Below are 15,182 nucleotides of genomic sequence, written 5' to 3' on the forward strand. Positions count from 1 at the left end.
TCAGCCACACCAGGCACTGCTGTATGATGGGCCAGGTCTGTATATGTCAGGAGGAGGCAGGGAAGGATGGCCCAGGAGGCTCTTGTACCTGTGGCTAAGGCTTGAGCTCTTGTATCCATGTGTGTGTGTGTGTGCAGTATGCCCGTCTGAAGTATGTGCAAGGCGAGGACAGTGTGATCGGGGAGCAGTGTCCCAAAGCAGTGAGTCAAGGGAGCTGCTGGACCACCCAAGTCCAGGTCCCTTGCTTCTCTCTCTGAGTTACTGTACCTTACAAATGCATACAGTTTTCTTTTTTATTTTGAGTGTGTGCCAGGTTCCCTACCAGGAGGCTGCTTGGGTCATCTCATGTCCTTAGGGTGGTTTCAAAAGGTAGGCACTCTTGTCTGCATCTTATAGGGAGAAAGACAAGGGCTCAGAGAAGCTGCACATTTACTGAAGCCTTCCAAGCTATCAACTTAGAGCCAGGCCTGCCTGGGCTCAAAGCCTGTGGTCCTTCCACTGTGCTGTGTGAGGTACAGAAGCTAGCATTTCTTTGGTCTATTCTGTTTTCCTTCTGGGGGATATGTAGCAAGGAGCCTTGAGATCACCTATTCCTATCTCTTTGAGGTCCTGTAGGCCATAAGTACCAGGAAGTTTGGGAGGGGTCAGTGGTATGGACTCCATTTCTTTCCTCTCCATGCTCACTCTAACCTCTGGGAAACAAGCACAGCACTGAGATCTGGGGGTGGGGGTTCATATTCTCCCTCATGCTCCTCCCTGTGCCCAGCCTTACCCCACACCCCAGGCTCTGCCTGCCCTAGAACCCTGTGACCCTCTGTCTACTCTGGTTCAAAGTGGTTGGGAATACTAGCCCTGGAATCCAACAGATCTGGTTCTAGTCCCAGCTCTGCCACTTGCTAGCCGAGATCTTAACTCCTAAATGTAGGAGCTAAGTTCAGTGTTCTCACCTATGAAATGGGCACTAAAGGCATGTCCTCATAAGATTAAATGAAATGAATGCCAAATGTCCAGCAGAGTTCCTGACTCCTGGGTTCTGTGGACGTGGTGGCTCTTGCTGTGAGGGTTACTGCCCAACCTGCTTCTTTTCTTGGGCTGACTCCAGGTTTAGCACAGCTTCTTTCTTCATGCATTCTTCTCCCACCACTTTGGGACACAGCTCCCCTGATCTCTCCGTCCTTGCCTTGCTCACACTCCGGACAGGTAAATGGCACAGGAGCCTTGCGCACAGAAAAGCTCAAACCTTAGCCCCAGGGAGAATGCATTACGCATTCCTCTCTGAGGAATCTCATTCCTCAGAGGGATGGTTTAGACCATCTCTCTCAAAGCCTTCCTGGTACTAACCCTGCTCATATTCCCTAGCGCTTATCCACTCTCACTTAGTATCTTTCTATTCCCTTTTAGCAGATGATGGCTGAGCCAGGCACTGTGCTAAATCCTGTTGTCCTGCCCTGGGATCTTATATTTGGGATGAGGTGGCGGTGGGTGGTAGAGATACATATTGACAGATAACAATAAGACAAGGGACATGGTGATGTAGAATAATAGGGGCACAGAGGAAGGAGCAGATTGAGGAACAATCAAAGTGGCTTTGGGAAGTAAGTAGCATTTGATACATAGTCTTGGAGGCTGACAGGCTCAGGATAGGTGCAGAGGCCTGAGAGAACCCCTGAACTGAGAGACAGAGGGTGGCTTGAAGCACACAGCTGCACAGCTGAGTTACAGCATGGCTGCACCCAGGGTACCTGGAGGACTGAGCAGGCGAAGGGTAGAACCAGTTCCTGAAGCCGTTGGGTGCTGGGTAGGAAGTTCGTGCTTTATCCTGTGTGTAACAAGGAGCCATGCATTCCTGTAGTTCCAGCACTTAGGAAGCTGAGGCAAGAGGATCACCAAGAGTTTGAGGCCAGCCTGGGCCACATAGTGAGTCCCTGTCTCAAAAACAGAACAGTACCAAAAATGAGTGAAAAGGCTAGAGATGTAGGTCAGTACGAAGGCCTTGGGTTTAATCTCCAGTAACTAACACATACACACACAAACATGCACGCACGCACACACATGGTGCAAAAGAGAGAAAAAAGCTAGATACGGTGGTGTACACCTGCAGCCCTGGCTTCTCTGAGCAGAAGGATTGCTTGAACTCAGGAGTTCAAGTTCAGCTCAGGCAACATAGGGAGACCCTGTCTCAAAAACAAAGTTACTCAAGTAGTGTGTATTATATTTAGGAAGATTAGACAATTCAGATAAGCAAACACAGCTCAAAAGCCTTTTCAAGGAGATATTTTGTGGCAGTGTGGAGTGGATCAGAAAGCTGGAAGAGCAGCAGCAGCAGGCTGATGAGAAGCGCAGCTGGGAAAGCAGAGGGCCTGGTGGCAGTAGTGGGGGACAGGGCAGGTGGAGAGGGGTTCATTGTCTCCAGGCATTGGGGCCCATTTGCTGTGAAGTGCAGAAAGGTGGATTTGAAGATTGGGTTCTCGCTAGTTTGCCTGGTGGCCCGGGGGTCACTGGTTGAGGGGGTGGGGGAGAGGCAAGAGAAGGAGCTGACCAGGGTACTCTGAGTTTTCCTGGGGTGAGTTGAGGGCAAGCAGAAGAGCTGGTTGAGTCCGTTCACCAGAGTGGGGACTCTGGGCAGGAGAGTCAGTTGGGTCTCACCTGGGGCTCCACCCCATATCCCCTCGGCCTCACCGAACACACCTCACCCATCTCTTCAGGAGCGCCTGGCCATCCTGGACAGTCAGGCTGGGCAGATCCGGGCCCAGGCCGTTCAGGAGTCGGAGCACCTGGCCAGGGACAAGAATGCCTCCCTGCAGCTACTGCAGAAGGTACCCACCTCAGGTTGGGCAGGGACTGGGTGGGGTAGGTTGAAGGGTGTGCAGAAGGGCTGGGATGGGGATTTCCCAGTATGGGGACACATAGGGGCTCTTCCCTTACCCTTGTCCCACTTCTCCCTGACTTGACCACTCTGGGCTTCCAGGAGAAGGAGAAGCTGACTGTGCTGGAAAGGAGATACCACACACTCACAGGAGGCAGGCCTTTCCCAAAGACCACCGTGACCCTCAAAGAGGTAACAATTGGGTCAGCCCCAGCTTCAGGCCCAAGAGAGCAACCTGTGCCCCCTTTACCCCAGTGGCTGAGGTAGAGGGTGGAGGGATTACCCTAAACTGGAGAGATGTGAGGAGGAATGGCCCTGGGGTCTGAGATTTAAACCTCCCTGGGTAGCAGGTGCTTCTCAGTTGCTTTGTGGGCTCTTAGGAGCCCATTGATCTCACTCATTGGGCAACTAGATATATGCGAGGGGCTCATGGGCTCTGGGTGGGGAAGGCAGACAGCTCAGAGGTTTGGTAGGGGACAGGGCTGAGTGGACTCACCTTGAGGGGCAGCACAGAGATCTTAAGGATTGTGATCTTGGAGTTCTGGGCTTCCATCTGAAGCTAGGCTCTTGGCTCAGAAGTGGGCATTGAGGCCGCTAAGCAGTTCTTTTCCAAGTCTGCACACCTGATGTGTGAGGCTTAATTATGACAAACTTGGTTTTCTGACTTCTTTATCCCCTCCCTGTGTCACTGTACAAGTGATCAGGCCTGGGACGGGTGGCTGGGCTGAGTGTGAGAAGTGAGTCCCTTCACCATGTACCCTCTCTGTAGGCCCAGCTGCTCACCTCCAAGTCCTCAGAAATGGGGTTGGGGACCAAGGCTCTGGGTCCATTCTCAGGGTCTTCTCAGGCTGGGGGCTCCTCTGTCTCCTTAACCCCACCTGCTTCCACTCCGCTCTGCCCCAAAGCACAAGAGGTAATCATAGTTAACTGTGTGATCTGCTTTGCTGGCTGCCTATTGGCCTGCCCACTGAGCTCCTGCCTGTAGCTTCCCAGGGCCCAGCTTAAGAAGGGCATGTGGTGATAACCGTTTGCTGGGCAGAGTTTGGTGGCATTTGTGTGAGTGTGCCATTTTGCCATCCATAGGGTGCCTGGGCAGCCCATGCCAAATCAGGTTTGCATGTGTTTTGCATGTCATTCACCAGTTCGCACAACACACTGGACCTTCTGGCTCATTTTCATTTCCCATGACCCTCAGTGGCCAGGGTGGCCCTGTAGTTAGGCCCTGGATAAGGCAGGCTTAGGGTCCATTGCTGGGATTCAGATGCCCTGGATAAGGCAGGCTTAGGGTCCACTGCTGGGATTCAGCACACATTGTGGATCTGTGCCATGCCCAACACCTAGACAAGCTCACATTCTAAGGATATGTGATGGGTTTGACACTCCTATCCTCCCACCCACAATCCGGTGTGCTGGCATCTTTCCAAGTGCTTACCCTGGCCAGTGGGCCCATTTTCCTGCCATAGCTTTTAGCTGCTCTCTGCTAAGTGCCTTTCTCAGTACTTATGTTGCTCAGGCCCTGAGGTGTCCCCATCTCTCCCCACCTGTTTCCAGCTCCTGCTCTCATGAGTGGGGTGGGAGAGGCCCCTGGGGAATGGTGTAACTGATGATCCATCGTGCATGTGTGTGCCCTGGGGATACCCGGATGCTGGAGACAGTTGGACTTGCTAGGAGCTGGGTTCTGTGCTTCAGTGGGCTCTTAGAAGGCCTTCCTGGGCTTCTTTACCTGTCCCCAGTCCAGGGCCAGTCCAGGCGTGGGCTTCTATAATCTGCTCGGGGCATCAATAAAATGCCACAGTGGTGTCAGGCGGAGCTGTCAGCAGTCAGTTCTGTCCACCCTGTTCAGTTCCCCTGCTCTCACAGATGACTGGCTGAGAGGGCAGCCGAGCACCTACCCCTGCTCGGGATTGTGTGCTGACATAACGTGTCTGGCATGGAGTGTGGGGTGTCTGGTACCAGGTTGAACCTCGTTAATCTCTTCTCTGCTCCCCCTACCCTGGGATCCCTAGGAATATGTGAGCCTGGCAGAGGTTCTCCAGCTGTGCTCTCGCTTGGACCCCTATGCTTCTGCCACCTCCCCCAGCGTGCTCACCCAGCCCCTGCCTGACAGTGAGGTACCAGCCGCTGAGTATGGATGCCCTCCATTGCGCCAGGGGCCTGGGTGGGGGTGGGGCAACAGCAGGGTCAGTCTTCAGCAGTGAGAGAGAAGGGCAGCTGGCCAGGGGCGTTAAGCGCGTTTCCCTTTCTTCCCAAAGCCTCGGGAGCTGTCCTCAGGTCTTGATGGCTCGGGGAAGGGCAGGCCTCTAGGAAAAGAGCATCATGCTGGGAGGACTTCGGCTCTCCAGGCTGGCCTCTGCTCTCTGCTTCCTACTCTTTTCCTCCCTTGTGGGCAGGGCAATGTCTTGGGTTGCAGTCCCATTAACCTCTTGTGTTCCCTCCTACGCCTGGCCTTCCCCCAAGTACGTGACGCTTGAGCAGCTAAAGGTGATGTGGGGCACCTCACCCATGCCCCCCGCCCCCACGCCAGGCTGGCCTCCCTGGGCCTCTGCCTCCCGGGACCTGGTTCCCACCACCTGCCTTCCTCCTGTGCCGCCCTCCTCCTCCTTCGCTTCCATCACGCCTTCGCCCAAGGTTGGTGGTCTGTGTGTTCTTGCCACCCCTGTGGCAGGTGCGGCTGTCTGTGTGTGTTTGGCCCTGGCTCACAGGCCTCTTGGCTCCGGCCAGCCCGAGGGGCATGCTGGGTGCCTGCAGGCTCTGGCTGGCTGGCGTAGTGTGAGTCTGTGCTCTGGGAGTTGCACCGTGACTGTTCCTCTGCCTGTATCACATTCCGGACCACTGTCATCTCACTGTTTTTCTCTTCCTTCTCTTTGTTACTCTCCTTCCTCCCGCTTTGCCTTCCCTTCTTCCCCTTACCTTCCTGTCCATTTCCCTGGCACGGTCTTCCTTTCCCTCTCCACGACCCCCGTTCCTTCTTCTTCCTCCCATCTCTTTGCCCTCCCTGTCCTGGCCCTTCCTCTCTATCCTTGCCCTCTCCCAGCCCCTGCAGATGGAGAAGCTGCTGCCCCCTGCTGTAGATTTAGAGCAGTGGTACCAGGAGCTGATGGCCGGGCTGGGGACGAGCCCTGCTGCAGCCTCCCCTCGCTCTTCCCCTCCACCTCTGCCTGCCAAAGCTTCCCGTCAGCTGCAGGTAACCTCTTCCCTGCCAGTTCTTTCCAGGTCTGCTTCTGTCTGTACGTCCTGCCGTCCCCTCAGCCACATTGTACACTATGCGTAATCAGCTCAGCACAGCAAGAAGGGGCCTTTGGGCCTGGAAGGGGCGCTGAGGGTCTCTCCATGGGCAGTCATCCTGGGGCAGCTGCAGGGCCATTTTCTTGTGTCCAAGGAGGTTGGTGGAAGGGGTTCTCCCCAGAGGTCACCTAGGTGAGGGCTGGACACACTCATGGATGTGTAATTTGTTCTCCTGGTCTTCCCAAGGGTGGTACTTGGAGGCAGAAAAGAGGAGGACAGAAACTCTGAAGTGACAGCCCTGGAGACACCCATCTCCTGGGAGTAGTCATGGAGGCTGTGGGCCCAGCTGCTGACCATGGTCGGGGAAGGGTACTTAATAGTCTCTGGTTTTACTCCACTGACATGCTGTGGTGCCTACGATTCAACCATTTAAGAGTCTTTTTTTGTTTTGTTTTGTTTTTTTGTTTTTGTTTATTGAGACAGGGTCTCACTATGTAGTTGAGACTGACCTGGAACTCACTATGTAGCCCAGGCTGGTTTTGAACTCACAGCGATCCTCCTGCCTCAGCCTCCCGAGTGCTGGGATTACAGGAGTGTGCCACAACGCCCGGCTGAGAGTCATTTTTGAGTGAAGGTGCTGCACCTATAAGGCTGTGACCTCAACTACAATTCCACATTCCCTTTGGGAAGAGTTTGATTCATATAACTTCTGTGTGCCCAGCTGGCTGGAGACTTTGTCATATTTTGATTCATTTAATCAGCACCAAAGGCCTTTGAGGTAGATGATGTTAACTCTCATTTTACAGATCAAACACTGGGGCATGGAGCAGATAAGAAATCTTGCCAGGGCCACGTAGCTATGAAGGAAGTAGCAGAACTTATGTGGAGAGCCAGGGCTCTTGACTCCAAAGACCATGTTTACTGTATGTCAGTGCTTTGAGGGAATTTGGCAGTGGTTGGATCTAGTCCTGCCTTTCCCTTTGCATACAAGGAAGCGGAGGCCCAGAGTGGGGAGATGAATGGTCCAAGGTTACACAGCCTATTAGTGGTGCAGCTGGGACCAGAAAGAACCTGGCTCCTACTTGTTCTCCTGCATAGCTCTTAACTCCTAACTGGTGCAGGTTAGTTTACAAGTCCTTCTCAGATCCAGGATCAGGTCAGGATTGGGCTAGAGAGCAAGAACCTGCAGAAGAAACTTAGTAGCTGGCAGTAGCAAGTGCCCATTGGGTAGCCCAGGAGACTTAACCCACTTGGCACCTGGAGCCCGAAGGCCTCAGAGGCCTGGTACTAAGGTAGAGGACATGGAGGTGACTGCTAGTGGGGAAGCCAGAGCTCACCAGGCTGTGCCTCTTCCCTCCAGGTTTACCACCCCAAGATGGATGGTGAAGCCACAAGCCCACTGCCCCGGACCCGCAGCGGCCCACTCCCCTCCTCATCTGGCTCCTCTTCCTCCTCCTCCCAGCTCAGCGTGGCTACCCTGGGTCGAAGCCCGTCCCCAAAGGTCTGAGGACCGAGTGGTGGGGGAATGGAGACTGCCGTCCTGGGGCAAGGCCGGGGCTGCCCTACAGGCTGTGGGGTGAGGCGGGGCGGGCTGAGCCATGGTACCGATCTCTGTTCCCTCTGCAGAGTGCCCTGCTCGCCCAGAATAGCACGGGCAGCCTTCCTCGCAACCTGGCAGCCACACTACAGGACATTGAGACCAAGCGCCAGTTGGCCCTGCAGCAGAAGGGTGAGTGGCTGCACTGCCAGCCCCGCTGTGCCCTGAGGGACCTCCCACGCCGTTCACAGGATGTTTTTCTTTTAATTGGGATCTGAGTGAGGGGAAAGTATTGTGGTTGGACCCCGAAAGAAGAGCTTCCTGGATATTTATCAAAAGACTTGGAACGGGGACTCAGGGCCTGGGGGGCTATGACATCTTTTCTAGAGAGGCCAGCCAATATGGGAAGTGTCTGTTGACCTGAGCAGGCCTAGTTGTTGGATGGATTTAATGACTTCCAGAAATAGTTCCCGGAGACCTTGGCTCTGGGAACCCAGCAGTCCTGTTGTTGAGTGTGTTTGGGTTGCTTTAAAAGCCCATGTCTGTGCCTCTCTCTCCTCTTATTCCCTCTGTGACTCTCTCCCATACCCTCTGTCTGGGGCTACCCACACCAGTCGAGTTGCTTCCTGCCGAGCCCCTCTCAACCGACGACCCAGCAGGTAGAGCGTGGGTCACCGAGGGCATTGCTTTGGCCAGGCAACCCTGCCCCGGCACCAGCATGATGTGTCCTGCCCAGGTCCCGAGTAGGTTCCTGGGCTGAGCGGGGCTGGGGTGCCTGAGGCTCCACCCCTCCAGCTTACCTCCCTGCTGCTGTCAGCTATGCTGCCTGCCTCCCTGCCTTCTTTCCTGCTCCCTGCTCTTGCTTCTGCATTGTGGGAGTGTCTGTGTTGGCACCCTGGGCTTGTGGGGCTCCTGCCATCTCCCCCTCCCTCCAGCAGGCAGGTGGGTACATGTGTCCCGCTAACCTGTTCAGGCTTCCACTGTGAGCTGGAGCCAGGTGCCCTGCAGAAAGAGCACTGCACCAGACCATGTGCCATGGCCACTTGGGCAGGTGACTGGAGCCATGGCGGGGCTGCAGGTCTGGAGCTGGGTGTGTTAACCTGACCCTGCTCGCTTCCTCCCCTGCCTTGGCTGGGTGGGAGCACCCTGTGACTCCCACCTGTTCCTCCTACAGGGCAGCAGGTCATTGAGGAGCAGCGGCGGCGGCTGGCTGAGCTGAAGCAGAAGGCGGCGGCCGAGGCACAGTGCCAGTGGGATGCGCTGCACGGGGCGGCCCCCTTCCCCGCCCTTATGCACCACTCCATCCTGCACCACCTGCCGGCTGGGCGAGAGCGAGGGGAGGAGGGCGAGCACGCCTACGACACGCTGAGCCTGGAGAGCTCAGACAGCATGGAGACCAGCATCTCCACCGGGGGCAACTCGGCCTGCTCCCCCGACAACATGTCCAGGTGCCTCCCCGCCCGGCCCGAGGTCTCCAGAGGGCACCCCCAGCTCCTGACGCAGCCCCTCTTCCCTTCCCTCTGCAGTGCCAGTGGTCTGGACATGGGCAAGATCGAGGAGATGGAGAAGATGCTGAGGGAAGCTCACGCAGAGAAGAGCCGGCTCATGGAATCCAGGGTGAGGCTGCCAGGAAGCAGAAGGCGTGGGACTGAGTGCCCTCCACCTGCCGAGGGCCTGGCACCACCTCAGCACCTTCCAGCCGCATTGCTTCGGAGTAGAAAGCATTTTTTTTTTTATTGTGATTTTGTAGTATTAGAGGTTGAAACCAGGGTCTTTGCACTGATCTACAAGCGTAGCCTATTTTGTTTTTTTATTTTGAGATAGTGTCTCACTAAGTCACCCAGGTGGGATTCAGATTTGTGATCCTTCTGCCTCAGCCTCCTAAAGTGCTAAGATTATAGGTGTGTGCCACTGTGCCCAGCAGAAAGTGTTTTTGTTTTGTTTTGTTTTGCTTTGTTTGAGACAGAGTCACTATTAGTTCAGGCTGGCCTGGAGCTCACTATGTAGCTCAGGTGGGTATTGAACTCACAGTGATCTTTGGGCCTCAGCCCCCGCCCCCCGGTGTAGGAATACAGGTGCATACCGCTGTGCCTGCCTAAGAAAGTGTGTTACAAGTCTGTGTTGCCAGGCCTATAATCCCAGCACTTGGGAAGCCTAGGCTAAGTAGTGAGTTCAAGGCCAGTCTGAACTATATAGCCAGAACCTGTCTCAATAAAGCAAGAAAAAGGGAAAAAGAAAGAGAAAGAAGAGTCTGTGTTCCTTAAGTAGGCCATGGGAGGCTGGGCCAGCCTGCAGCATCTCAGCCCTGTGGAATAGAAGGCAGCTCAGGAACCACTGTCCAACCATGAGTTTCCTGGACAGGAACTTCTGGTCTGTCTGCATCCTGCTGTGGACATTTTGGGAAGCATGGGAATTGCGGTCCTTTCTCCCTGCATAGCAGGTCATCCCTCCTGGGGATAGGTAGGAAAGCGGGAACTAGGGGCGGAAATATAGGATAGCAGAGGAAGCAGGGGTCGGAGCAAGAGCAGAGATATTAGGTGGGGAGTGGCTGTGGGAAGTCCTGATCCCTTAACCTGGGCATGCCCTGGGGCTGGGCAAAGATAGGCTGAGGTAAACTCTGCCAGGGTGTGAGGTTAAGCAAAAGGTCTGCAGAGGCATTTTTTCTTTCTCTCTCTGAGATGCTTCTTGCTATGTTGCCCAAGCTGGTCTCCAACTTATGGGCTCGAGTGTTCCTCCTGTCTCAGCCTCCTGAGTAGATGGGGCTACATAACACAGGACTGTTTCTGGCTGTTTTTTCTCCCTACTCTGTATCTGTTGAAATGAAAATGGAGCCGAAGGAGTACAGTTAACAGCTAAAAGGTTTTTTTATTAATTAAATTTCTGTTTTTGTGGGGTTTTTTTTTTTTTGGTACCAGGGATTGAACTCAGGACCTTGTGCTTGTGAGGCAGGTGGCAGAACCACTGAACTAAATCCCCGGCCCTATTTTTCTCTTTCTGAGACAGGATTTTGCTATCCATTCAGGCTGGCCTTGAACTCACTGTGTAGCCCCAAGGCTGGCCCTGAATTCACAGTGCTCTTCCTGCCTCAGCCTCCTGAGTGCTGGGATTACCGGCATGCACCACCACACCTGGCATCTAGAGGGTTTTAAAAAGGAGATACTGAAAAAAAACCCAGGAGTACTGACCATTTAGATGGATAGTCAACCAGAAAAGAGCGCCTCTTAATCTTATTTACATCAAAGTAGGGCAAATTTACAAGCATTTCTTGGCAAATGGAGGGAAAGAAGATTGATTCTTTGAACTGGGAAGAAAAAATCAGATGGTATAGAGCAGTGGTGAACCTCTGGCATGAGTGCTGCAGGTGGGCTGTTATCTTTGAACGCTCTAAAAGTTTGCCATCACTGGTATAGCGTCTTTGTCATTAAGGCATACAAAGGATCACTGACATCTCTATATTTATGAGTTGTTTTAATGATTTTTATTTTGTATATTTCATTTTTTTGGTACCGGGGGATTGAACTAAGGACCTTGTGCTTGCGAGGCAGGCAGTGGCACCATTGAGCTAAAATCCCCACTCCTGTTTCAATGGTTTTTTAAAATCCTTTTTTTTTTTTTTTTCTGAAATGGGTATTTTGTCTTTTTTTGCTTGCGAGGCAGGCAGTGGCACCATTGAGCTAAAATCCCCCCTCCTGTTTCAATGGTTTTTTAAAATCCTTTTTTTTTTTTTTCCTGAACTGGGTTTATTTTGTCTCAGGGTCTTACTAAATCTCTAAATTGCCCAGAAGAGGTTCAAAGTTGTTATCCTCCTGCCTCAGCCTCCCAGAGTACTGGGATTATAGGCATGTACCACCTTGCCCAGTTTAAAATCCTTTTCTAATAATTTCAGCTAGAACCTTGGTCTCTAATCATGTTTTTCTCCAACAGATGTTACTAATGTGAAGTTTCAAAGGGCCTTAAGTTGGTGATTGTGGAAGGATTGCTGAATATACTAGCTGTCAAAAAGGTTAAATAGTTTACATTGTAGGAATTCAGATACACTTATATTTATTGCTACTTTCCTGCTGGAGTCAGTGATGGGCATTTATAAACAAGATCTTGTTTAATTTTCTCTGTAATATCAGGAGTAGGCACTTTTAACCCCACTTTCCGGATGAGGCAACTGAGGCTTAGAGAAATTAAACGATTTTGTCTGGGTCACAGCCCACAATGGTGACACAGCCAGGTTTGAAGTAAGGCCAGTCACACTTTAAAGCATATGTCCCACCTCTTGGAGAGGGTGGCTGTGGGGACGAGGCTTCCTCTGCCAGGCCATCGTCTGTGGTAGGTGGCTCCTGCGGCTCTGCCCGGGCCTCAGGAGGGCCAGTGGGAGATGCTGACGGTGGCCATGGCTCTGACCCCTGGCTTTGGGGACAGGAGCGTGAGATGGAGCTGCGGCGGCAGGCCCTGGAGGAGGAGCGGCGGAGGCGGGAGCAGGTAGAAAGGAGGCTGCAGAGTGAGAGTGCCCGAAGGCAGCAGCTGGTGGAGAAGGAGGTCAAGATGCGAGAGAAACAATTTTCCCAGGTGAGCAGGAGGTGGGCTTGATGGTGAGGGCTGTGGAGGAGCGGGGCCCTCCCTAGGTTCCTCTTCTCCAGAAAAGATTGCCGTTGGCCTCACACAGGCAGATTCTACTGGAGACTCTTCAGCCCCAAGGAACAGCGACCTGGTGGGGCTTGTTCAGCCTGTATCCATGAGCACTGGGGGTGTGAGAATAGGTTCCAGACCGGGCCCCTTGGATGAGGCTGAAAGCCAGGAATCCAGGTGGCTGTCCCTGGCCTCTCCAGGGCCTCACCTCTGCTTTGTGTGTCTGCGCTGTACCTTCCCTCCCGCTTCCTCTGCTGCCCCTCAGCACATGGCACTCCACAGTGTCCTGGCCCTCAGCCTGAGGGGCCTTCCAGCTCCAGTCCCCTCCATCCATGGATGACCTCACTCTGACTTTTGGTTCACATCTCCGGGGGTCTGCGGTCGATTCTTCTCGGACAGAGTCCTCTCCTTGCTCAAAAGCAGCCCTCACGCAGGAGATGTGAACAGGTAGAAAGAGGAATGGGGCTGGGCAAGGGTCCTAGACTTTGGCCACCTGCGGACTGTAGGACTCTGATGAGCTGTCCCCTGCAGTTGGGCTTTATAGGCCTCTCTGAATCGGCTTCCTCTGTAGTCTCCCCACAGCAGGGACCAGCAACTAGAGCTCCCTCATTCTCTGCAGTGCACCAACAGAAATTCTTAGGTCATCTAGTCTGGGTTTGGGAATTAAGAAACAATCGAGAACTTTGAGTTTTACCTCTGTGGTTGAAATCTTTGCCAAATGCCTAGTTCTCTTTTCCTGCCCCCGTGGTGACTGCCAGGGACTCCCTCTTCCAGCCCCTGTCCTAGGCCTGGGACTCGAGCATTGCTGCAGGGGCTGCTGGCCCAGTGTGGGCCAGGGCTGTGTCAGCTCATGTTTAGGGTTCCCTTTGACCTTTGTTTTGTGTTTTCTTTGAATGATTTGTGATGTTTCTTTTCTTGCCATTTTAAGGTTGTATGGAAAAGGAGGAGTAGAAAAGTATTGTGGTTGACTGAGAATTCTAGTTAGTATCAGAGGTGAAGTGAACTTAGTGATTATCTAATTTAAAGTCCTTCTTTTATGTATGTATAAGGAAACTGAGGCCCAGAGAATTATATGACCCAAACACGGTCCCATGGGTAGACAGAATGATTTCTTGTCTCCCTCTCTCCCTTTCTCTCTTCTTCTATCCCTCTATCTCTCCTTCCCTCCCTTTTTCCTTTTGTGCTAGGGTTGGAATCCAAGGAATTGTACATGCTAGGCACATGCTCTGCCACTAAGCTATAGCCCTAGCCCTAGAAAGCACATTTCTTACTGGACTTCTTATCCCAGAGCATGTTCACATCTGGCCTTTGCTTTGTTCTGTTCAGCACAGGAAGGGACCGGGGGCAGGGACAAGATGAGGATGGCTGCATATTGGTCACAGGTGGGAAAACTGAAGCAAAGAGTCATCCCGCATTTTGCCCGGACCGAGGCAGAGGCAGTATGCTCGGTCTGTACTTTTTTACAGGCCCTGTGAAACCAGAGTGACAGAGTTGGGGTCAGCAGGGGGTGATGCTGGGTTCCAGGAGGTTCTAGACTGAAGCTGAGGGGCTGGGATAGAATGATGAAGAGAGAGAGGAGACGCTGCTGACCCTGCCCTTTGGTCCTAGGCACGACCCCTGACCCGCTACCTACCGATCCGGAAGGAGGACTTTGACTTGAAGACTCACATCGAGTCGTCAGGCCATGGCGTAGACACCTGCCTGCATGTGGTGCTCAGCAGCAAGGTACCAGGCCCGGATAGCCCACGATGCTCGGGAGAGGGCCTCGTGGTCACAGGCACCAGCCTTGGAACCTAACATAGCCAGGAGACACAGCCTGCTGGCCTGAGATGTCGGGAACAACCCCACAGCATCAGACACAGGAGATGACATGCTTAAGGAGGCTGTGCAGGGAGGAGAGTTGAGGGCCTGCTCCCGGGGTCCTTTCTCACTTCTGCTTCCCACCAGGTCTGCCGTGGCTACTTGGTCAAGATGGGTGGCAAGATCAAGTCATGGAAGAAGCGCTGGTTTGTCTTTGACCGGCTCAAGCGCACGCTTTCCTATTACGTGGGTGAGTTCCCTCGGGACCTCCCTGGGGGCAGCTGGAGGTGGGACCCAAGACAGCTGGTCTTCAGGAAAGAGGCCAAAAATATTTTTTTGTTTTGCTTTTTGTGGCAGGGTCACCTTTTGTAATTCAGGTTGGACCTGAATGAACTCACTATGTAGCCAATGTTGGCTTTGAACTTGTGGCAATCCTCCTGCCTCAGCCTCCCAAATGCTGGGATTATAGGCATGCGCTACCATGCCTGCCAGGAGGACAATTTTCTGTGAAGGGACGCAGAGGCTCAGCCTGGGTCTTGTCCTCTCCTCCCTGAAAGTGTAGAGTATGTTTGGTTCACCTCCATTCATTCCTTCACTTGCTTACTCAGCAGTATTATTGGTCACCTAATTAATTATAGGCAGCACTGTGGGTGTTGGAGGTGAGCTCTTTGCCTTGGAGCTTCCAGTCAGGAAGGCAGATACTAAACAGAGTTAATAGTTAATGGGTTTGCTGATAAGCCCTGTAGGTACATGGGTTGGGATGGGGATCCCCTCAGGCAAGTTTCCCCAGACTTCAAGATGAGCAGTTACAAGTGCCACAAAGCTCTTGGAAGGGGTGGGGGTGTGTCAGGCTGTCTCCATCCTATTGGGCCCAGTTGGCCCATCCCATTCCCTTATTCCCTTCACTCCATCCTCGGGCAGTTTCCCATCTCTGGAATTCCCTCTGTACCGTTCCTGTTTGGAGCGTGGGGTGCTGGATCATCCCCTAGTCAGGAGAGGTTAGGGTTGCTACAGTAACAGCCAATCCTCAAATCCCAGTGGCTCAAAACCAGTTTCCTTTTCTGTTTTGTTTTGATTTGTGGTACTGGGAATTGAACCTAGGGCCTTCGCACTAAGCTACATCCCCAGCCCTTT

General features: G+C 53.2%; 1 protein-coding gene across 15 annotated transcripts in view; it reads left to right on the forward strand.

Annotated features, from left to right (window-relative positions):
- Positions 1-15,182, forward strand: part of Phldb1 (pleckstrin homology like domain family B member 1) — a 46,731-nt gene that overhangs the window by 25,784 nt on the left and 5,765 nt on the right. For 4 of the 15 annotated variants that reach the window (XM_010629320.1, XM_010629317.2, XM_010629318.2 and 1 more), the window contains 14 exons: positions 2,706-2,816; positions 2,969-3,058; positions 3,636-3,779; positions 4,873-4,977; positions 5,324-5,494; positions 5,901-6,050; positions 7,452-7,592; positions 7,718-7,820; positions 8,243-8,287; positions 8,803-9,076; positions 9,155-9,245; positions 12,042-12,188; positions 13,857-13,973; positions 14,196-14,298. In XM_010629320.1, the coding sequence (XP_010627622.1) occupies positions 2,706-2,816; positions 2,969-3,058; positions 3,636-3,779; positions 4,873-4,977; positions 5,324-5,494; positions 5,901-6,050; positions 7,452-7,592; positions 7,718-7,820; positions 8,243-8,287; positions 8,803-9,076; positions 9,155-9,245; positions 12,042-12,188; positions 13,857-13,973; positions 14,196-14,298 (1,792 nt within the window). Of the gene's footprint in view, positions 1-2,705; positions 2,817-2,968; positions 3,059-3,635; positions 3,780-4,872; positions 4,978-5,323; positions 5,495-5,900; positions 6,051-7,451; positions 7,593-7,717; positions 7,821-8,242; positions 8,288-8,601; positions 8,782-8,802; positions 9,077-9,154; positions 9,246-12,041; positions 12,189-13,856; positions 13,974-14,195; positions 14,299-15,182 lie in introns of those variants that run through there. The other 11 variants (XM_010629327.2, XM_019208197.2, XM_010629328.2 and 8 more) reach the window with 8 other exon arrangements.

The sequence above is a fragment of the Fukomys damarensis genome, unplaced genomic scaffold (assembly GCF_012274545.1).
Source record: "Fukomys damarensis isolate Sample0158 unplaced genomic scaffold, DMR_v1.0_HiC HiC_scaffold_16, whole genome shotgun sequence".
NCBI classification, from domain to species: Eukaryota; Metazoa; Chordata; class Mammalia; order Rodentia; family Bathyergidae; genus Fukomys; species Fukomys damarensis.